The sequence below is a fragment of the Haliotis cracherodii genome, unplaced genomic scaffold, assembly GCF_022045235.1.
Source record: "Haliotis cracherodii isolate W230 unplaced genomic scaffold, xgHalCrac1.p SCAF_18, whole genome shotgun sequence".
Classification (NCBI taxonomy): Eukaryota; Metazoa; Mollusca; class Gastropoda; order Lepetellida; family Haliotidae; genus Haliotis; species Haliotis cracherodii.
The window spans coordinates 9,584,660-9,609,693 of record NW_027266273.1 but is presented as its reverse complement, the minus strand read 5'-3'; the positions used below and the strand labels follow the sequence as shown (position 1 = coordinate 9,609,693).

General features: G+C 38.6%; 2 protein-coding genes across 5 annotated transcripts in view; both read right to left on the bottom strand.

Moving 5' to 3' along the window:
- The window catches only part of LOC139465755 (probable methyltransferase-like protein 24), a 65,192-nt gene extending 47,572 nt beyond the window's left edge, over positions 1-17,620 (bottom strand). For 2 of the 4 annotated variants that reach the window (XM_071247612.1, XM_071247613.1), the window contains exon 1: positions 11,043-11,225. In XM_071247612.1, the coding sequence (XP_071103713.1) occupies positions 11,043-11,203 (161 nt within the window). In that variant the 5' untranslated portion in view covers positions 11,204-11,225. Of the gene's footprint in view, positions 1-11,042; positions 11,226-17,597 lie in introns of those variants that run through there. The other 2 variants (XM_071247614.1, XM_071247615.1) reach the window with 2 other exon arrangements.
- A 3,887-nt stretch (positions 17,621-21,507) lies between these two features.
- LOC139465240 (probable methyltransferase-like protein 24) lies at positions 21,508-24,550 on the bottom strand. Its single transcript, XM_071246914.1, has 6 exons — positions 24,383-24,550; positions 23,697-23,830; positions 22,778-22,909; positions 22,577-22,651; positions 22,101-22,239; positions 21,508-21,807 (listed from the first exon to the last, which is right to left on the bottom strand). The coding sequence occupies exons 1-6, from the start codon at positions 24,548-24,550 to the stop codon at positions 21,508-21,510; spliced, it is 948 nt and encodes a 315-aa protein (XP_071103015.1).
- Positions 24,551-25,034: the final 484 nt, after the last annotated feature.

The window sequence follows — 25,034 nt, the reverse complement described above, 5'->3', positions numbered from 1 at the left end:
TTCACAGGTATCTTTGTAGACTGACTTTAATATTGTTATTTGTAATTGGTTATTTTATCACTAAGCCCATGATACATTTGTATATCATGACATTTACACTCTTATGTATAATCATTGTTTAATATCACGCACTATTGTGATAACTGCTTCTTTTATGGAAACTGTAAATGTTCTATATGACTTTGTACTTTATATGTAAAAATATTTCTTATTTTAAATGTGAAATAACTGTCGAGAAATCCCCAATAAAGGAGCTGGCCATAGACACTTTGTTTGGTTTCTTTGAAGGTGGTGCCCGATCCCGAGCTAATTCCCCAAGGCTAATTCTAGATATTGTGACGGTTTGCATACGAAAGTGTCAAACCATCATACATGTATGCAAGTGACAGAACGGTTGGACTTGCAGAAGTCAAACTGTCGGCTTGAAATTTTTTTATCTCTGCATATAAACAAACACAGTGACAAGATACACATACATGTATAATGTATAAGCAAAACGAATTCATTATACACACAATGTAACATATTTTCATTTAGTATTTCTATCAATTACCACAGCATTAGATTTAAAAAATATATTTTCTATATATACTCAACAACAAAAGTTCATGTGACACCAATATTTTAGTTTGGTTTTCAATATTGAAGTGCATGTATGGAATCAAATTACAAAAACGCAACTGCTACAGAAAAGAATGCATTCCATGAAAAAGTTGACTTTTATGCAAGCCCCATGCATTTCACTATCCAAGAATTGGTATAAAAACATGCGCGTTAACGGGATTCCATATGCATTGTTCAGCATCGTGCTGACAACAACCACTCAGAAAAACAACAAAATTACGCAATTATTCAACACTACGAAATGCCACGCCTGTCCGAAAATGAGCGTCTGCGAGCCATTAGTATGCTTGAAGCATGATCGAGTCAACGTGATGTTGCAAGACAATTTTACGTCCACAGAAACACCATTTTAAACACCGTCAGCATAATGTAGATGAATTGTAACTTCAACATACATCTTACTGACAACAAATTGTATTATTGTGAAATTTATGTGTAAGACAGTTGCCTATAACCTCTATAACCAACCAACCAACCAACCTTGAAAGTGAAGACATGGTAATGGGGTAGGGATCCCGAATTTTTAAAAAGTTATGATCTGAAGCTACGGACTATATGAAGAATGGGAGCATATACCTAGAGCCATCCTGGTGTATTTTTCTTGTCATACTAAGCAATTACATGTATACATGTATATGGTAATAGGACGGGGATCTCAACTGTTTCCCTACTTTTTCACGCAAGAACCTAATCCCTAGGGTGTCTGGCAGGACCCCCAGGCTCAATTCTAATATCATGATTGTGTTTGTCTCTTTATATTCAGCAATTGTATATATGGTTATAGGCTGAGGATCTCAACTGTTTCAAAGTTATGACCCAGGGATTAAGTCTCCGGGGTCCGAGCAAGACCCCCGCGCCATCCTGGTAGCATATGTGCATTCCTCTCATTATACTCAGCAATTAACAGTTTGGAGAGCTAGAATCGGGGACGTCGAGTCTAACCCAGGCCCACCTAAAACACCCCGCAGTTCTTCAGATACTAGGGTTCAGACTAGGTTATCATCTCAGAATGTGGCAAAATTGTTTATTTTTGTCTCACCCATGGTCACAAAATACATTACACCACAAGATAAAACATGGCCACCCATTCAGTATTATGAGAGACATTTAACATATAAACAAATCATAAATTAAATCACATATTTAAAAACATATAAGTATTGAGTCACACGAGCAACCTGCACTTACAATATCAAATATTACCCACGATCTAAATATAACCTACAATACATTGCTTAAAGACGACCCGCAGTGTAATATTCAGACACAGACCGCTGGAAACAGTGCTGTGTACGAGTAACAAATTAATATTATATTATTATGATATATTTACATCCATACGTCGTCGAAACATCAGGGACATTGTTGCAGCTAGGCAATGTTGTATCTCCTCGTTTTGCATAAGGTAAACAAACTGATTATTTTTGGCTAAACTGAGAAAATTATTGTCGGTGGTGTGAGCATCCATCAGTAAGTTACAACGGATATCTGAGTATAGTCTGCAGTTCATTAGGAAATGAAATTCGTCTTCTACGATATTTTGATTACAATAGTTACATGTTCTTTCCTCTAGAGGAACTGGTGGTCGACTAAAACTTCCTAATTCAATTTGAAGAGGTAGAGTTCCACATCTCAATTTAGCGAGATTACTTCTATGTTGTCTGCTTCTGATTAATTTAACGTATGGTTCTGTGCAGGGATTACCTTTAAATTTCCTATAGGTACGAAGCTTATTACCGTTGGCTATTCCACAGGTCGTTAAACCACGTAACAGAGTCCATATGGATTAATGTTCTTTAATGGTCTTAAAATCTTGATTTGACACCTGCAGTATATTTGGGATACCGATGCCTAACTTAGCAAAGACTGATTGAACGTTATTTATCCAGGATTTACATCTTCTTTTGGACCACATAACGATTTTATGAACTATTCTGTCTTGTTCAACGATCGACAACTTCTTACATAACCTAATGACTTCAATTCTCTGCAGGGAAAGCGAAGACAGCCAACCCATCTCTCCCCTCACAGCCAAGTTAGGGGTTTTACAGTTGACGCCCAAGAAAAAACGGCATGCACGATGCTGGACGTTATTTAAACATCTAAACTCTCTTAGTCCACAAATTCCGGACCCGTAAGACAAAATTGGTTGTACTAAATTACTATATAAAGTATTATAAACTCCTTGGCAGCAAAGTTAAGGTCAAGATTCTCATGTAGCCACAATCCAAGGTATTTATAGGCTTTGGAATAATCGATCACTTTTATCTCCGATATTGAACAACACATTAGATTTTAAACAGGTTACTGATCTGTAATGAACGACTTTAGTTTTATCTCCGTTTACCGATAACCGCCATTTCTTACACCATACTTCTAAAACGTCCAGCATCGATTGAAGGCATGATTCATTGGGCGCTATAAATGCAATATCGTCGGCATAGAGTAACATGCTCAAGATTGATCCATCTACGTTAATACCACATTTTAAAGAATTAATATCATTAGCTAAATCGTTGATGAATATTGAAAATAGTGTTGGCGAGAGTACGCATCCTTGTCTAACCCCGACAGATACCGGAAACATATCTCAGTCTGTTAATTGACCATTTATTCGAACCCGACTAGATGTATTTTCGTACATGGACCTCACTGCTTCATAGAATTTTCCCGTGACACCAACTTGTTGTAGCTTATACCATAAACATTTACGGTTGACTTTATCGAAGGCTTTCTTTATATCGATGTAGCACACGAACGTTGATTGTTTATTAAGCTTACGAGTTTCTAAAATAGAATAAAGAGAATACAAATGTTCAAGCGTTCCCCGTTTTCTTCTAAAACCATTTTGTTCATCAACAAGTATTTCATTATCTTCTAGCCAAGTTGAAAGTCTACAGTTTAGTACATCGGAGTATATTTTACCCGGGACTGACAGCAACGATATTCCTCGGTATCCTGACGGGTCCCTCGGGTCTGTGTCAGTTTTCTTAATAGCATGAATAATGCTAAGTTTCCAAAGTTCAGGATATGTTTGGTTTTCGAAGCAGAAGTTGAAAAGTTTATGTAAAATTTCTATACATTTGGCGTTTTTCAAAGCTTCAGCGGGTATGAAATCTTGTCCCGGTGACTTCCCTCGTTTAGATCTTAAAACGGCGCTCTGTACCTCACTCAAAGTTATAGGGCTGTTTAAAACATCACAGTTTATCGCAGATGGAAAAGGTTCAGCTATTTGTTTAAGCAATTCGTCCGATATATGCCTATAAAAATCGTCATCGAATGAGTTATCGTTTTCGTCAGCGAGCAGGGAACTGAATGATTCTTTCCACGTGTTCAAAACTGTTTGTTTATTAGTAGATATACGGTCCACTTTATATACTTCCCACGGAATGCTATGTGATCTATCATTTGAAACACCTATCCTACCAATGCTTTTCCAAAAGTCACGGGAGTTATTGGAGTTACATTCGTCTAACAGTCTCTGCTGTGAAGATTGTTGATAAGATCGTTTATGTTTACGCAAGGTTTTATCGAACTGTCTCCTTTTGCTTATAAAAACTGATTTGACCTGATTCCGTTTATGAGATCCCCGACACTTGAGCCACTCATGCTCCGCTTGACACGTAGTATCCCAGAGTGTTTGCAATTCCTCACACCAATAGGGTTTGTACACGGATTTAATGCGAGACCTCCGCGACTCCTGACACCCGACGCGTCTAACAGTCCGATCAAGTTGTTGGTGCATGAATGTAACGAACTCGTCAAAGGCGGCGTTCAAGTTACTTTCATTAGTTAACTGTAGTTCTATCTTCGAGATAGTGTCGATTCATAAACTTTGCGAGTCTATATCTTGAAGAAATTGTTCTGTTATCTTATCTTGTCGAAATTTCCTTATTGAAACACTTATATCATCCTTATCCTCAGGACATTTCGGATCATGGATAACAGATGGTAGTTGAATTTCCCAGGATAACACAGAATGATCTGGTATATTATTAGCATTAACTAACGATGACATTTTTAATACATTATTTTTTTTAAAATACTGCAGGTGTTCGTGCGCAACAACGGCATAATCCACAACAGATGACCCAGTAAATTATATCTCTTTCAGGTACATCATCGACACCTTCAATAGAATCCTGTTCATTTCCCATACGGGATTAAAATCACCACATACACAAACTAAACCTTCATTGTGATACAAATATAGTTTTTCCAACAGGTTCTCATAAAATCTTTCACCGTCATTTTGACAACTTGATGATTGCGGCGGTAAATATGCCAATTACAAGTTTTGACGTAAGTCTAAACCAAATAATATTGTCATCACTTTTATCTAAAATGTCAACATCAAAATTTCTATAAGAGAGTTTTTGAAAAATGCTCCAACACCCCCTGACCCCCGATTCGCTCGTTTGTTGATCTTCGTTCTATTGTTACCAATCCATGTATACCCATTCATAGATAAATCACGCTGATCACGGAGAAAAGTCTCACAGACGCCAAAAACGTCATAGTTTAATGATGTAATCAGAGATCCCTCTTAGTGACCTCGCTAAATCGCTTGAATGTATTCAATCACAAATGACATCACTCAATACAAAGTACGATCAGTTTTGTAAGGAAGTGAGTGAGAGGCTGGATACATTACAGGATGAAAAAGACAAGTTCAGAAAACACGTATCAGACCTGGAAATAAAAACTGATAATCTAGAGACTCAGTCCCAGCGCTACAACTTGGTTTTTCATGGGCTGCCAGAAAGAAAGGGTGAGACATGGAGTGAAACAGAGAGCACGGTAAGGGATTTTATGAGTTCATCACTGAACTTAAGCTCAGCCAGCACAGTTAGTATTGAACGTGCACACAGGCAGCATTCATGCAGAGGAAACAGACCCGTGATTGTCAAATTCACCAAGGACAAATCTGAAGTATTGGATGCTGCAAGAAAAACCTTAAAAGGAAATGAGCAATTTAGAGTGTCTGCTGATTTTACGGTGCGCGTGCAACAGATTAGATCGATATTAATTCTCTTGATGATGGCAGCAAGGAGTGACAAAAAGGTCGCTTATATGAGCTACGACAAGTTGGTTATCGATGGCACGGTGTTTATATACGACCATGAAATCTCTGATATTCGCCAGGTTGGAAGACGTCGCAACTGGACCACTTCCATCAGTGACACTAACGAGTCACCAGCTGACCCAAGTCAGTCATCAGGATAGGGATATGGCAATGGCCACAGTGACACTAAATCTAGCGGTGATGATTACATTTTCACAGACAATAATTCTGGACAAACTGTTATGTATGTGAACTCAAACCTGAATTCAAGTACAGAGTTCACACATTTTTCTGCACAACAGATTTTGGAACCGGCACATACATGTGGTGGTGTGTTTATCAATGTAAATACTAACCTTGATACTACAGATTGCAGTGCTACTAAACAGGTCTTAGATCATCGAATACCAGACTCAACCAAGTTTACCAGTCATGAAAAGAGTACTCAATACTTTTGTCAGGCAAAACCCAGTGTAAACATTGACTCAACATCAGACAGGAATACAGCTGATGTCATGAGTGACTACAGTCCATTAGTTATAGAAGATTTGATTACCACTATATCTTCATGAATATTAACGGCTTGAAATCAAAAACTGTGGAATCTGATTCTTCTGTCTTTTGTAAAAATTATGACATTTTCTGTTTTATAGAGACAATGTGTATGAATGCGCATGATATTTTGCAAAATCTATTTTTAGTTGCAATCCAAAACGTTATAAATCCCGTGGAAAGTTTTCAGGAGGAATATCAGTATGTATTAAACATCGTATATCCCCTTTTCTTGAAAGAGTTTACGGCCATGTAATACTCTATTTTTCAGGATGAAGAATGAGTTGTCTCCCTTACATATTATCCTTGTGTTTGTTTACATCAAACCTGAGGGTTCACCAGTATATGCAAACAGTGAAGAGAAAGGAATTGACATGCTTGATCGGGAACTTACTAACATTCTTTATGATTATGGCGATTCATGCGAATTTATTTTATGTGGAGACTGGAAATAAGGTAGATTATATAATAAATGATGAGGTTGATTATTTACCTATTGACATTGACTATAAAACCGATAACTTTTCTCGTCCTCGACAATCTCTAGATAATGGCATAAACAACTATGGCTTATATTTATTAGATATGTGTAAGATACTTGGCATCCATATAGTTAATGGAAGATTTAACTCAGATATCATGGGCAATTTGACTTATGTATCACATTCTGGATGCAGCGTTGTTGGCTATTTTATTATTTCTACTGATATGTTCACAAATGTAATAGATATGTCAGTTCTTCAGCAAACTGAGTCAGACCATTTGCCAATACTATGTACCCTGAAGAACATCATGCCTTCAGTTTGTCAACCCAATAAGAGGCCTGAAAATACTCATTTGTTAATAAATAATATAGTTAGATACAGACTCCCTGAAGATAAGATCACTTCGTATCAAAAATATTTATGCAGCACTGCGAGTAAGGAAATGTTTAATGAATTTTCTATATTATTAAAACATAATGTTGATACTGCTGTAGGAAAATTATGTGATATTTTAAGTCATTGTGGTAAAAATGCAGGTACATATGTTCCAGTAACTACAAAGCCCTGGTTTGATATAGAGTGTTCTAAGCTAAAATCTAGAAAATATAGGTTACTGAACAAGTTTGGAACATATAAATGTGATATATTTACACCTTTTTATCTCAATGCTAAATCTGAGTACAGGACATGCTGTAAACGAACGAAGAATATATACGATGCTAAACTGTGTGATGATATAAACTTGGCAGCTAAACATGGAGACTGTAAACGTTTCTGGAATTCATTAAAAAGGGCGATACGAGGTAATACATCTAGTTACTCCTTGTCACCAGATATCTGGTTCACTTATTTTAAAGATCTACGTAACCCCGCATTTAATAACTTGGAAGCTAAAACCTTTGATTGTTATGTTACGCAGTTCGTATAATTCCCATTCATGTGAAGACTGCAACGAGTTACCATTTACAGATGATCTATTATCAGGTGAGATATCAGAGAAAGAGATGGAGTGTGCGTTACAAAATCTGAAATCTGGTAAATCTGCCGGCGAAGATGGAATACCAGCTGATTTTTATAGGTTATCAGGCAAAACTCTGATACCATATTTAAAATTAATATTTAATAAAATTATGAATACTGGAGTGTTTCCGGAGTCGTGGAACGTTGGTATGATATTATCAATGTACAAATCGGGTACAAGGTCTGAGCCCAGTAATTACAGCGGTATTTCTGTTAAAATGTAACGGGAAAGCTGTTTACTTTCATTATAGAAAAGTGTCTTAGAGTTTGGTTTGATGTGAATAATCTTTTATCTGAATCTCAGGCTGGTTTTCGCCCAAACTATTCAACGGTTGACAATTTCTTTATACTGCAAGATTTATGTTCCAAATATTTTTGTAAACCGAGGGGTCGCTTTTTTGTGCATTTGTAGATTTAAAAATAGCTTTCGATTATGTGGATAGAGAAAAAAATGTTATATTTACTTCATACCAAAGGATGGCAGGGTAAATTGTTTCTAGTTCTAAAAAATATGTATTCATCGGTAAAGGCTTGTATTAAAACACAATCTGGTAGAACATCTAGTGGTGTACGCCAGGGATGTATATTAAGTGCAGTTTTGTTTATTTTTTTCATTAATGAGCTCGTGACAGAAATATATAACGAACGTCATCATTGTGTGTTTGTCACATAAGATATTAGAGATTTAATGTTACTGCTATGTCAGCCCCTCCATTTGTAAAATTTGGAACCCTCACCACTGGAGAATGCTTCCAACCAAATATGGTTGATATCTATCTCTTAGTTCCAGAGAAGAAGTCGTTTAAGGCAATACCCCTATTTGGCCCCGCCCCTCAGCCCCACCATTTGTACAATTTTGAATCCCCACCACCTAGGGATGCTTCCAACTAAATATGGTTGATATCTATCTCTTAGTTCCAGAGAAGAAGTCGTTTAAAGCAATATAGTCAAATTACCCCTATTTGGCCCCGCCCCTCAGCCCCAACATTTGTACAATTTTGAATCCCCCCCCACCTAGGGATGCTTCCAGTCAAATTTCGTTAATTTTTAATTAGTGGTTCAGAAGAAGTCGTTTGAATAAATCGTTGACGTACGGACGGACGACGGACGCCACGGTATCCCGAAGGACCAAGGTGAGCTAATAAATTGTACTTATATTATCATGATAATAGGCCTAAGGCCAACATACGAAATACTGATATAGTTTACAAGGTAAACATATATTGAAAATGAATGATTCAACTGGATGTCATATGAACAATAACAAACATGTTTTACTGACCAATACAACAATGTAAATTTGCAGTTTGATATCCCAATTTATTGCACATCCTCAATTACTCTATATAAATTATCATATCTCTTGTACAAAATACAACTGCACATAAATTTATGTATATAGTGTACCTAACTTTAGAAAAAGAGGGGTTGGATAGGGGTGTGTGACATATCTCCTGATTTGTCCCTGGTTGTGGTTACATTGATAAGGGAAGTTATAAATAACTAGGCATAACTAATTTGTGCGTTTGTTTGTGTTTTACATAATGTATACATTTCATTTTTATGTGTATAATATGTTGTCTACGTAAGATACTCTATAGTTATAATGTATATTAATATATAGCAGACCTACAAAAAAAACAATTCATGTCAGCTTATGACACATTCTGAATTGTTCTATTTATTAAATACATATTTTATATTCCATTACTGATGAAACAAACGGAGACCTGTTTTGCCGTAAAAGCATGGAGAAATAATACATTGTTTTATCATGGATCCTTATGGCTGTTGGTTGGTCATTAGGGACTCATGATTTAATATTCCCTGTATTCATAATGTACCTCAGCACATGTGACGTCACAATTCACTGATGTGTCGATATGTATGTATATGTTTAACCTGATGATAGGATACACAATAACCTACTGATGAATTGATTTTTGTTTTCATTCTGTATCCAATACTCAAAAAGTAGTACATATTTTACAACAACCTGGTCTGATAACTACTACGGCTAGAAAGTATGCACTCACATAGTCAAGAACATGTGGTATCTTTACTATTTGATAGTGATTCATAAATATATGCTTTTGATATTGTCAGAAATATCAAATGGACTCTTCTTTTAGTGGAGACTCTTTCCGATTATGAACTGATTTTGTCGCTGTTATTTACATTCAAGTCTGAAACACCTCAGGGTCCCTCCACGAAGTAATTTCGACGGTAGAGTGAGATTCATAAAGGGGTGTTGACCACGATGAAATTCTAAAACCACATCAGATCCATGTTGGATTCGGTTGTTTTAAAGCTGTAGCAATGTTTGTTAAGTATTATTTTCGTTTCGGTACAACCTGGTCTGTATGTAAATGACAGCCACAAAAACCATTTCATAATCACACAACATCTTTCCTATAAGCAGAATTCATTGTATGTTTCTGACTTTATCACACACATGTGTTCAAAAAGCACTATGAAAGATGAGTGCTTGCTGGAGTAGTCAGGAGGCCAAGTTGTTGCAAACAGTAAGTATTACTTTTTGAATGTTGGATATAGAATTAAAGCATGATTCGATACAGTGGTAGGTGTATTATGGATCATATCGTCAGGTTTAAACATATGCGTACATATATAGATACATCAGTGAACTGTGACCTCACATGTGCTGAGGTACATAATGAATATAGGGAACATTGAATTGTGAGACCTTAATGCACAACCAACAACTATAGCATCCACGATTATACAATGTATTTTTCTCTGTGTTATGGTAAATATAACGTCTCCATCTGTTTCACCAGTAACTTCAAACAAACTTTGTCATTTCATTCCAGACCCACAAACATCTGGGCCCCGTTCCGAATTTAGTGCTACAATGATAGTAAGCCTATTTTGAAGTAGGGGACTTACGATCACCTTAGCGCTAACATCGCCTTGAGGGATAGAATAGGTCTTCAGCAACCCATGCTTGCCGTAAGAGGCGACTATACTTGTCATAAGAGGCGACTGGTGAGATCAGGTGGCCAGGCTTGCTGACTTGGTTGATGCATGTTATCGTATCCCAATACGATCAAAGTGTGCGCAAATTCCAGACTCGATTATTTACAGACTGTCTGAGTGTGGTGTTAAACAAGATGGCGAGTGACGTACCTTGTCTATATATATACTATGAATGAGGTGGCGTGGTATCTGACACGAAGATAGGTAAAGAGACGGAACAGTACACATTATTTACATACACACCAGTTACCAATATCAGACCACAACACGATAGTACTGATACTTAAGAAACCTACCTTTGGAAGTTGGTTTGTAAGTTCCCTGAAACATTTACACGTATTTGTAGGACTTCTGAGAATGATGTCTGGACCTGACACTGTTCAAACGACTGCCTTGCCTTATAAACTCCTAAACGCGATAGTTTGCTCGCTGAGCTATGGAATACTGTAAGGGACATTCTCGCGATCTCGCATTCTCACGATCTCGACTTTGGAAACGAACTAAATATGCCAAAAACACGAGAATGTGAGATCGCGAGAATGCGAGATTTGGCCAATATATCGCGTTCTCGAGATCTCGCATTCTCATGTTTTTTATACATAGCGAGAACGCGAGAATGCGAATTTCAATTTCTCGCGATCTCGCGTTCTCGTGTCCTCGCGTTTTAGATGTCTGTGCGCATGCGTATAACCATAAGCTTCTTTCGTGCTCTTCATTTCCAAGTAGTATTTAGCAAATTTATGACTTGAGCTTGAAAATGGTATGTCATTTACATACACAAAGTCCCATGTAGAGTAGAGTAGAGTCCTCACACTTTGGTACAGTTTTGTATGTACTTTAAACTAAAACCCTCAACTTGCTCAATATAATTACACAAAAGAAATTGTGTACATGAATGTTTCATGGATAGTTTACACAAGTTAAATATCTTTCAGTTTGTAACAATGATTTTACTTTGCTGTTATTGCTAAGATAAAGTGATTCAGAAATTGTGTACATGAATGTCCAGTGATAGTGAAAACATTAAAGTGTCCGGAAGCTGGAAACAAAATATCACTGTCAGTGAGAGAGCAATCTCATTAAAATCAGACCTTAGTTCCCGCTACCGCTAAAGAAAGATCTAAAGACATCCCATTAGGGGTCACGTCAGAACGACCTTTCATCCGACCAATCAGAGCCTCGCTTACCAGATTATGAAAGTGACAGTCGGAATGTGATTTCTAAATCATGCAACCTCGAAAACTTTAAGACGGGGTATTCCGAACAATAGTTACGGGTTTACCGACTGAATCAATACAATCGGCACCATCTATTAGCCATTCAAGAATGTTCTTTTGTTCAGGTTTCAAATTTGTAATCAAGAATTTGTCAAAATATGTTTCGAAGCGTAGTCGCCAATTTGGAATTAGTGCCATAAAGCACAAGAAAGCTGCCTTCTGATTGGTCATTCCACTGGTAGGTCAAAGTTCGCGCAAGGTCGGCCTGACATGACCAGTAATGGGATGTCCTCAGATCTTTGTTTAGCCGTAGCGAGAACTGATATAAGATCTGATTTTAATGAGATTGGTGAGAGAGTAAATACTGCTTAAAGCCACATCAGCAGTATTGCAGCTATTTGGACTGTCAGTTACATATCACGGCGGGGAACACCAGAAATGGGCTTCACACATTGTACCCATGTCGGAAATCGAGCCCGGGTCTTCAGCGTGACGAGCAAACGCTTCAACCACGAAGTTACCCGACCGTCCCCACTTGTATTCAGAGCCATGCCGGTCCCCCAGGCTGGATATTGAGGGTACTTTTCCAGTATAAGCATGCCTATCATGTGGATGTCAAGGCCGCAATAAATTAATAGTTAGAGTTTGATTGAATTTTAAAATACACAGGAGACTGAACGTATTATCTTGAATTTTCAACTTTGTATCTTGAAAATTCAACATAACAGAAGAAAAGAAAAGGCCCTTGAGGCTTCGTGAGCAAAAAGCTTGCAATTTGCGGTTTCACTTGACCGGTTTCTAGCCAAGCTCCAACCCAGCGTTGTGACACATATATGCACAGCTAAGTATGAAATACTGTAAGGGACATTCTTGCGATATCGCATTCTCGCGATCTCGACCTTTGGAAACGAGCTAAATATGCCAAAAACACGAGAACGCGATCTCGCATTCTCGTGTTTTTGATACAGAGCACATTTTGGCAAAAGTCGACAACGCGAGAATGCGACAACTGGACATGATGAAAAATCTCGCGATCTCGCAATCACGACTGGTAAATTAGGCCACAACAACACAAATTCGCGTGAACGCGAGAATGCGACATTTCATTTTCTTGCAAACTCGCGTTTTCGTGTTCTCGCGTTTTAGACGCTGTCCGTGCGCATGCGTAATATCATAAGGTCGAGCGAATGCGCACGTTAGTTGTCCTGTGGTCATGCTTCTTTCTTGCTTTTCATTCTCCAAGTACCATTTAGCAAACTTATGACTTGAGCTTGCAAATGCGATGTACTATGTCCTATGTAGAGTAGAGTCCTCTCCCTTTGGTACAGTTTCCTATCAGCTTTAAATTAAAACCCTCAACATGCTCAATTTATTTTAACAAAAGAATTTTGTGTACATGACAGACAGACAGTTAATTCAGTAATTTAGGTATCAAGGCCCATAGTACAATGCAGATTGGATATTAACATTTGTCACGTGATGTACATGATTAGGTTTTAAATGAAGTTACACATTCCTCGTTATAAAGACATGTTTTAAGATCATATCAGGATTTTCAGAGTTTAGCAGATTTATCATTAACTGACGGTCTTTAAAAATACCTTGCAACATGGGGAGAAATGTATACCTTAAATGGGAATACGTTTCACATATAAGTAAGACATGGTATTCATCCTCTACTTCTCCGGATGAACAGTTTGTACAAATAGAGTTCACAATATCACCGTCTTTGGACCTGCGATATACATTAACATTACAATTGAGCAATAAATTCAAAGTTTACAATAAGCTCTGATTAAACTTTTATAATTTACACATCTTAAATATCTTTCAGTTTGTAACAATGATTTTACTTTGCTGTAATTGCTAAGATAAAGTGATTGAGAAATTGTGTACATGAATGTCCAGTGATAGTGAAAACATTAAAGTGTCGGGAAGCTGGAAACAAAATATCACTGTCAGTTAGAGAATAAATATTGCTTAAAGCCACATCAGCAGTATTGCAGCTATTCGCGGCTGCATTGTCAGTTACAGAAATAATCAGACCAGTCATTTTCTCCATGAGGCAATATTATACACTTTCGAACCATCACTGCCAGAGTCAGGCACCTAATTACCAGCACACAAAGTCAGCGATCTAACCCACTCAGCCACCGAGGCTTCCACATAAAGGAAAGTCCGACAACTGGCAGTCTAGTAGTCTAGATCACGTACTTTGTGTACCCCTCTGACATGTGTAAATTGGCCAGGCTCCAATGGCCGAAAGTTACGAACACACAATGTCATTTAGAAAGTGGTCAAATGTAACAAATGTTATATTTTGGTTAACACTGTGGTATTTTGATAAACATTTTCCCGCAGTTAATCAGTTTAATACTCATTCTGATAATATGCTTAGAGTTGAAAGTAAAATTAATCACTACTAATAGTATATTAGGTACCTCTCTCAATATAAACCCCATTGAGTTCAGTTCATTTGTGATATTTACACATTTGTCTGTAATATACAAAAGTAAATGTTCACGAAATACAACTATTTGTCTATTTATAATAGTTGTCGGGTAGCCTAGTGGTTAAAGCGTTCGCTCGTCACGCCGAAGACCCGGGTTCGATTCCCGACATAGGTACAATGTGTGAAGCCCATTTCTGGTGTTCTCCGCCGTGATATTGCTGGAATATTGATAAAAGCGGCGTAAAACCATATTCACTCACTCACTATGGTTGTTACTGCTAATCCAGGATAAGTTGAACCAACTCACAAAGCGCATTTGAGACAAGTAGGCGGTGCACAGAATTTTGGCAAACATATTTGGTGTGTTACACTGAAAGAGGGTGTACGCATGTTGTGCACGTGCAGGCCATGACGATGAAATCGACTACGCTACCATGGACATACGAGCTGCTCGTAAGACTATTAAGAGGTCGGTGTGACAATAACAGGATTCTCTAAAGTCGTTTGATAGAAGTTAATTACGTAGTAAGCATGAAGGTTCATACTCCAAGGAACTTACACAAAGTGAAAGTCAATTCTTAAATGAAACGCCAAATGCTGCATTTGTCAATCGTTCCGGACCTTGATGTGTGTCATTAAAAAACGCTTCATTTCCCTCCTGTGTGAGGGCGTCGTCTACTTTCGTCAATCATGTCAATAGCGTAGTTCGCCTACAGGTTTATCAAAACAGCTCTATGTATGTCTTTATGCACCAGTGCGTCGTCTACATTCGCCCACAGTGCAATTTGCCTTTAGTGTCATCAAAACAACCTTATGCACCAGTGATTTATGTTATATTTTAATTTAACACCTTCAGTTACATTGCGGATTCCCCCAGGCAGGCGGCGAATATAGAGTTAACACAATACCCCAAAAATGAAGACAAGTACACAAATACCGAGTGGGTTACGAGAGACATAATGTCGTGTTAACATCATAAAATATACAAAGTAATGTTATCTTAAATATCGGAATATGAAGACAGAAATACATTCCTACAGACTCATTTCAGTCCCCCCCCCCCTCACACACACACACACACACACACACACACACACACACACACACACACACACACACACACACACACACACACACACAATGATACAATGAGATACAATGGACCTAAACAGATAATATTGAAACTCTTATAATTACAAGATGAGTCGATTTATTTGTGGTAATGTTGTTATTTCTCTCTAAAATCAAATATGCGTCGTCGCTAGTCATCATGTGGACATAAACCAGGCATGGGTCCAGCGTAAGGCCGAGATCAGGGCATGTAAATGGAGCGTACTGTGGTAACTTGAAATGCCACAATCTCAGATCCCAGCAAATGCCCACCACTGGAGGACATAGTTGTAGGTCAAAGCACCATGCGTGTATCTGATCTGTTATAATCATGATAATATGTGTTTAACAAACGCGGGTTTGGGCGTTAATAAAGTACACTGACGCAAGTATATTCTAATCCAATCAACTGGATAATTGAATATGCTTTCTTGTACATATTACATAGCATCACTAGACATAATGTTGACAGTTGCAGTAACGCACAATACCGTGAGAGAGTTAAACACTACTTTGAACAATGTCAGTATTTCAGTTATATCACGTTGTATCAGATTGATGAATAAAAACCCGATGTGGTTCAGGCCTTAATAACGGGTGTTTACGAAAAGGTGAACGTATCCTCCCGTCACAAACACCTGTGTGTGTGTGTGTGTGTGTGTGTGTGTGTGTGTGTGTGTGTGTGTGTGTGTGTGAGTAGGTAGCCATAGATCGAGGCAACACCGTGTAAGCTGGACCATGTAGAGCACCAGTGCCCGTCAGACCACATGGTTTAAATTTATGCTGATGGTCAACACAGAGTAAGAGTCTCATTGAGTTGGGTTTGCTCTTTTTAAACGATGTGACGAGAAGAAAGAATAATAGTTATCATGGGTAAAGGATATATTCACATTGTGAATGACACATATGGAAATCTAAAATATTAACAGTACAATTATAATATTCATCCAAACAGGAATCAATTCTGGAAACTATTAAATAATACTACAATTTATTTATCCTGATCCTGAGAAGCTAACAAACCCCTTCAGGAATATTTACAACACTAAAACAAAGAAATATGCATATATGTGACAGACTTAAATAATAACCTAGGAAATTAGCACTTTTATAAAACAATTCAAGTCCAGGCGAAGATAACATAAAGAATTAACTTTTTAAATCAATATATTGTACATTAATAGACCAGTTGGTTAAACTGTTTAATGTCTTAAATAGTAGTCACTTCCCACAGAGTTTAGTCATGCACCATGACTGTGGTATATAATTATTTTATGAAATAAAAGAAAAAATATCGTATACAAAAGCAAGTCTAGCCAGCTGCAGCTAACTCTATTCCAATGAATTCTTACATGAGAAGGGTGATAAGACTGACCCAAACAATTACAGGCGTTTTGCACTGAGCAGCTTCTTGGGTAAACTATTTTGCAACTTCATAAATGAAAGAATACTGGAGCACATGGAACACTCTATTACAAGACCACTGTAAGTCTGGATTTAGAAGGGGGATAACGAACATCAGATAATGTATTTGTCTTTAAATATTAATATATTCTACAAAAATTAAAAAGCAAAGAATGTACAGTTGCTTTGTAGACTTTCAAATGGCCTTTGATTCAGTTGACAGATCACTATTCCTAACAAAGATACTATCAAATAAAATCTGAGGAAATGTATTAAAAATAATATCATCACTATATCTATTATGAAGTGAAAACTGACAAGGGCATTTCAAAATCCTTCAACTCCAACAACGGGGTAAGACAAGGATGCATTTTGTCTCCCATATTATTTACTATATTCTTCATTGATCTTCCACTCTGTATCAAATCTGAAAGTTATAATATAACACTTAATGGTTTAAACATTTGTCATGTGTTGTTTCCCGATGACTCAGTACTATTTGCCTATTCAAAAAATAAATCAATTGTCACATGATGGTCTAAGTGTATTTTGAGCAACAAATAACCTAAAGATCAAAGGTGACAAAACAAATGTTGGTGATAGAAAGACACTAGTTACGGATAGATATAATTATTTAGGAAATACATTTGAAGCAAATTTAAACTTACAAATAGAGCTAAACCTCTCCTGAAAAAGGCCCAAGGCCTACCACAAGCTTCATAAACAGGATATACCTACAGCTCTTACTTGCAAATTATTCAAAACATTATTCGAGCCAGTAATCCTATATAATAGTGAAATCTGGGGTATAGGATCAATCCTCCTGAACAACTCGGATTTATTCATTCATTTATTTGATGCACTTCGCGAGGTGAGGCCCTTACACGTACAATAACAGCTGTCGTAGTGAATAGGTAAAACTGCACTTAAACTGACGTGCATGACTACCTGTTGCTTCGGTATGTAGCTGACGGTTGTCTAGGTTACCTTTCAATGTGTAGTGCACACCGCATCTCCAATACAATAAACCTCCCCTGCCTATATATTGCCGTTTGTATACATGAAAATACCATCGGGACGTGGGAAGACATGTCGAATGTGATGCACATAACTTCAGCAAGTTATATATCATTCTAAATAAGGATGAAATACTCATATCCCCCGCCAATGTGACATGTCCAGTTGTGTGCAATGCATCAGCTCCTGTGAACTATGTTCACTGGGCCTTTTTGTAAATGGCCTAATTGCAGCACTAAAAAAGTTATAACTGGTGTTGTTTGGCCATCTGCAGAATATGTAACTGTATTTGTAAGGAGTAAGGATGAGACATATGGACGAGCAACTTTTTTATTACAATTAGGAGCGATGGTTTCAGTGTAGGTTCTAACACCGTTATCAAGCAAGTGAAGTACAGAGTATGGTTGACAAGAATATATACAGGATAGGAGGCAGTGTTCATACAGCTGAGTAGGTTTAAGATCAGTTACACTGTTGTATTTGTAATGAGTTGTGTTTCGGCATGAAGTTAGTCAGTGAATGCAACAACCGTGAACATGACACTTTTGGAGGAACATGCACTCAAGCAATGCAGAACTTGCCAACAAGAAAGGAAATGTATTCAATACTGCGAAATGACATTATGTGCCAAGTTTGGTGAAGAAATATGGTACGGTTTTCAAGATCTGCACCGGAAACGAGGACTGCCGCCTTGACCTTATGATATTACGCACGCGTACGGACAGCGTCTAAGAACACGCGAGAACACGAGAACGCGAGATCGTGAGAAAATGAACTGTCGCATTCTCGCTTTCACGCGAATTTGTGTTTTTGTGGCCTAATTTGACAAGTCTAGATTGCGAGATTGCGGGATTTTTAATCATGTCCAATTGTCGCATTCTCCCGTTGTCGATTTTTGACAAAAAGTGCTATATAAAGACGAGAATGCGAGATCTCGAGATTGCGAGATTTTGGCCAAATATCGCGTTCTCGTGTTTTTTGCATATATAGCTCGTTTCCAAAGGTCGAGATCGCGAGAATGTCCCTTTCAGTATTCCATAATAATCGCCTCTAAAGACAAGCATGGGTTGCTGAAGAACAATTCTAACCCCCATCTCTAAGGGTAGTCGACAGTGAAAGGGAGTTAATCCTACATAGATTTACGAGAGCTTCATTCTCAATCAAGAACCAGTGGCCAGAAGCTCTTCAAAACTTGCACCGAGATACCCCACGTCCTGAAGCAGATAATGACTAGAACTTCTTGTATAATTTTGTTCATGAGTGATATTTTTGTCCATGAAATATATTCACACATTATAAGGGTCACGACCACACGACCACTGAAACTTGCATGGGTAAGTGGCGAGTCTACAAGCAGCCACAGTCTAAAGAATTTCACCTATAACTGTTGACAAAATAGAACCACATTACGTGCAATAATTCAGAATGACAACATGGCGCTTGCTTACAAAATCACAATTGCGCATCATCATGAAAATTAGAAACGGTCCATCGCTGATCGGTGTCACGTGCAACAGAATTCTAGATGCTGACGACAGTAGAGTGTTTATATTTTTCTTTGACAATGCGCCTGGCAACACTTGTTCACAATTATACTGGCAACGTTTCAAACGCTTCAACACTCGTTATGATAGCATTTCACATATCCTAAGCAGAACTAACGTTTAAGACCTACTACGTATCGATGATAATGCTCCAGACATGTGATTAATCATGGCATGGTGCATTATACGTCATCAGATTACAATTTGAGGAAATATTCCAAGTTTTAACAGGTGATTTATTCATTCTAATTCGGTATGGAGCCTTTTACACCATATATTACATATTGAGTGAAGTCCATGTTTATAAGGCGAGTTTGGCCACTTAAGTCGATCTGGGGTATTCCAGGATTGTACAGAAAACAAGATACCTGACAGCCCCTTGTTGTGAATTGTTTGAGAGTAAATATGTTTCAGTAAAATATAACGTTGTACAAATAATGTAACAAAACTGCGGCACATCACGCCCACACATGGGAATTCCATGCCAGTGTAGGTTCCTTGTACTCCATACTTAAGAGCCGACTGAACTGACTAATTTGACAAAATATGTATGCGACCTGGTTGATGGCGTGTCAGTTACCCCCGACGGCGTGGATCCTTCATCTTGCTATCAACCATTGGTCTGCCCCACATAGATATCACTATTTACAGGCCAAGTATAGAGAGCACGTGTATTGCTGTCTGCTGTGTACTATAAAATTCATTTATGGAAAATCTATGGATTCATCTATATTCGATTACCCATATGATTCCAATTTAGGAAATCATTTTTTTTCCCTGGCGATTAGGCTGGAATATTGCTTTTGGGGGGCAACCATTTGATATTTTGAAAAGAAAATGTATTTGTTCCGAAAAATGCAGGAAAAAAATATTTGTGTTCGTGTCCGCAGTTTAGAAACGAATTCGTCGTTTACTGGACATGCAGGACGTTCAAATATTTATAAAACGTCAATGGCAGGGAATAACCATGCTCCAAAACAGATTCCATTTGGAGTAAATATCAAAATAGCGGTGAAACTTATATGAACGGATCACTGAAAAATCAGTGATGACACCAGGTGTTCCCGAAAAGGATAAGTGAGTGAGTGAGTGAGTTAAAATTTTACATCGCATCGGCAATATTGCAGCCATATTGCGATGAAAAGGGTAAGTATGTCCTGCCTAACCAGTAGCACTCGCCACACAAAATAATGTGCCCTCCAATAATATATTTGGGTTCCTCATTTTGGATACAAAACAGAGTATGTAAATTATTTGATCGCGAAATATGAAACACATATTCTATCTATTAAAAAACAATCGCCCCCCCCCCCCCCCCCCCCCCCCTCCTCCTCCCACCTACACACACGCACACTTGCGGCATAACACTACACTCACTCACTCACATATATCAGTGACGTAAGATAGCCGACGTGATGATTATGTTTTGACTAATTTAGTTTTAAAACCAAGCAATTACCTGGGTCGCACGTAACACCTGGTGCACGTCATGATCAATACACGGATGGCATATGAAGAAAAGACATGTTTATTGGAATGGAAATTGATAAAATACAGCAATGACATCACATATGTACAATATTTACAAAGATGGATGAGCACTATTTACAAAATGAATACATATACACAAGTTATTCAACAAACAACCAAAGTCCATTGACCAGGTCGACCACGTTGTTGAGATTCGAAGCACACAACGTTGTAGCAGTAATGTGGATTGGGAACTCATAATCTTTGTGGAGGCAATGAAGTCAAATATGCAAACTCTACTCGAAATGAATGAACAACGCACAACGCACAAAGCACAATGTAAAATGAGCTGAAAGACCTTTATAGACGGGGCCACCCGTGTCCCATTTAGTCTCTAAACCACCCACTTCCAAAACTTGACTTCATGACCTCTGGTTCCCTGTCTATAGGCTTCTATGAATCGTGGCGAACTTTAAACCCACTTGAGGAAGTAGACTTCATGACCTCTGGTTCCCTGTCTGTAGGCTTCTAGGAATCGTGGCGAACTTTAAACCCACTTGAGGAAGTAGACTTCATGACACTTGGTTCTCTGTCTGCCGTCGAAGACAGAGGTGAAGCGACAGGCGGAGACCACGTTGTTGGTTGTCCAGAATATCCTGTAGCCGTGGTTGTACAACTCCCGGAGGACGTTCAGCCGGGCGATGTACCTAGACACCTCCTCTTTACCAAACATGTGGAATTCCATCGACAGCTGCTTTATACCTTTAAGGGCATCGGTTTTGAAAGCGTATCTCAAAGCTCCCCATTCGGAGTCTTCGATGTCAATCTTTACGTAGTCAATTTCTTTCTGGAAACGAAGAAATACAGAAGTGAAGAAACTACATATTTTCAATTGTACAAATACATAACTGTGTATCGCAGTAAAACACGTTCTTATTTCAACTGGCCGCATGTTTCAAATAACAATCTTATAAATAGCAATTATTTTAACAGAATTCTTTTTGATCACTAAGGGACACTTTTGGGGCTGTTTTAAATCTCCCAATCAAATTTTCAACTGTCCACTAAAAGTGAAGCGGTACAAGGAAGGCATTGGCCGTACCTCTCAATAAATTTGTTCATCAATGTCTACAGTCCTACCTCAGCGTGTCCGTTGTCTTGTCTGATGACCGGGAGTGTCTTCATTGGCCAACTCCTTTTGCCGTTACCATTGATGTCCGCCAGTCCAAGGTTGTGAAAGTTGATCAGCTTCCCCCTCAGGTGGTCGTCCTTATTCATGCTGTAATATTGAATGCGGTTTTAATCACATAATGACTGAGATATACAGTGGGGTAATAAACATAATTTGTTGTGTCTGGTCACCGCCATGACGTGAATACAAGAGCACGGATGTCTCAGAGTAACAGAGTTAGAGAGCACCATCCACCAAGGTAATACTTTGTGATTATTTGAAACTGTCAACATTCTCGGGGTGGAGAGGTAACCTTGTGGTTAAAGCGTTCGCTCGTCGTGGTTTATGCTGGGGTTGACTTCCCAGCAGTGTGTAATGTGTGAAGCCTATTTCTGGTGGTCCCGTACAGTCTTTAACACACATTAATGGGCTAAAACACACCTACCTGGGATCAAAAGCATGCACTTCACAGCCGAAGGTGTCAGCGACGTCATCGTCAAAGCTGAAGTCGTTGTCAATGCTGTAAGAATAACATAAAACGTGAGAGTGAGTGTTGAATTTTTGTAAACAGTAATCAAACTGTATGTAATCATTTTCATCTATTTACCATAAATACATAAACAATATACAAAAATACATAACTAACCCGAATGAGTAGACGATGCAGTTGTCTTTCTTCAGCTTGTAATGTCCGTCCACACAGACGTCCCAGCCGCCGCCGTGAATGTTGCCCATCCTTATCTTGTCCCGACACAACACTTGCACGTTGGTCAGATAACTGAAATACAGCACGTGGATATTGCTTAAATAACAAAAATGCCGCCGAACACATGGATGTTCTTTAAAAAACTGAAATACGGCAAGACACGCTGACGTTGGTTAGATAACTGTTCATTAAATAACTCTTAGAAGGGCGTCAACCATGTTTGATTGTTGACATAACTGATATACGAAACCCGGTGCTAATCATCCGTTTGATACATGCTACATAGATTATAAGTCACGGTCCATATATGCGCTGCGTCAGTTGCTTGTACAGAGCAGCTGATACGCTATGGTAATGCTGATATCAAAGGTAATGTGAAATTGGGTTTGACGTCGCGTCCAAGATTATTGCACTTATGTGTGTGTGTGGCTGCTTGTACTAGTCCGTACTGATGCCGATTTATAGTGCTAGCTCACTGAGATACCATGTCGCAGTTTAACATGAATACCCCACTCAGACACAGTATACTGACTCCGAGCCGATCAGTCCTTGTTTTAGCCCCTTAATGCCGAGCGCCAGACAGGGTAACAACAAGTACCATATTTTAACGTCCTTTTGTATGACGCGGCCTGGGATCGAACGCTGGACCTTCCGCTCTCCGGGCGGACGCTCTACCACAGGACCACGGAGGCGGTCTGCTGATATCAAAACAACCCTTATACATGTGTAATAATTGAGTACAATCATCCAGTTAAAACAAGGGTTTACACCTCGTATTCACAGTGAAAAGACTTTAAGGGCAATTGTATTAAACACCTACTCGTTGTAAAACAAAGTGATTATAACTCTTAATACCTACTCGTTATAAAGAGTTGCCAGTTGTTTGTTGGTCATGGTACGGAGCTCGTCCTCCAAGGGGATGGGATGGGCGGCCACGCCCTCCCCGGTACGTAACGCTGGCTCTGGGAGGGACTTCTTCTCTTTTGTTCCCTCCTGCAAATGATACAACGTGTAATACACCAGGACAAGATATGTGTACTCATAGTTGGTAACAATACATCTTGTGGTATTCGACGGGTACTTCATAACTGATTTGCAAAAGAACAACTGCAAAATCTTTCAACATGCCGTGTATTACACGCTCATGGCGAATTTCTCTTTAGAAACAAAATATGCAAACACTAATATTATATGACTTTTAAAAAGGAATGTTGTTTTATATCTATGGCCTTTGTTAATAACGGGACCAGAACACAAGCAAAACATAATTCTAAAAGGAATGTTGTTTTACGCCGTATCCAGTAATATTCGATCTATATCAATGCAACCAGTGATTGAAAGCATGGGCAACGAAACACGGGGCACCCAATCAGCCATGTCACCAGAACTACCCTACCGATCCCCCAACGTTAGCTTGGGATACAGGGGACCAATTGCCACTGAGATTCATCTCTCTGATGAAAAGTCAGGCACGGACACATCTTGTGATACCCACATCAGACAGAGACAAACACTTAACTTAAGGGGATGTCATGCTTCACATACCTGGGCGTTAGACTTGAGTCCGACCCTGTCTTGTTGATCCAGAAACATTGGTTGCCTCGGCCTCGTCCTGGAAGCTATGTACAGGAGCACCACGGACACTATGAGGGCACTGAACATGGGGGCATACCGGGCTATCCTCATTCTGAGACGGTTCCAAGGTACCTTCATACAGGTAAATCACTGTCAGAGGTGCAGGTGATCACTATCGTTACTTTATGGCCTGTAAGAAAGATAGTATATGTAGAAATTTGATTGTGGGTATTGCAAGGAAGTCGATTTTAGAACAAAATATATACGATGTTGGTACGCATGGTTTACTGTTTAAAGTGTTTTGACATTGCCATGAGGCCTTTTGTGCACATGTTCATTCACCAGTGGGTGAATGTTATTAAACGCCTCAATCAGCAACATTTCTCTATTTTACAGCGGCCCGGAAATGAACCCGTGTTTGCCCTAAACAGGACAGCGAGTATCGGTCTTTTCAAAACCCATGTAAATACACATAATCCTACAGCAGATGCCTGCCTTACCTGATTTCGTTAGATCTGACTTCAACAGCACTCACGCCACAGTATTCCACTGGTCAAGTTTATCATCTGACCACTCTCACCTTGAATGACGTCCATCTCTTCTTGGCCTCTTTATACTTACA

Excerpts from the sequence above, each read along its gene's own strand:
- LOC139465240 (XM_071246914.1), bottom strand. The coding sequence starts at position 24,550 with ATGAAGGTACCTTGGAACCGTCTCAGAATGAGGATAGCCCGGTATGCC. Across the intron at positions 23,831-24,382 it reads GACTCAAGTCTAACGCCCAG|GAGGGAACAAAAGAGAAGAA; the intron begins GTATGTGAAGCA and ends TATCATTTGCAG. Across the intron at positions 22,910-23,696 it reads CTGGCAACTCTTTATAACGA|TTATCTGACCAACGTGCAAG; the intron begins GTAGGTATTAAG and ends GCTGTATTTCAG.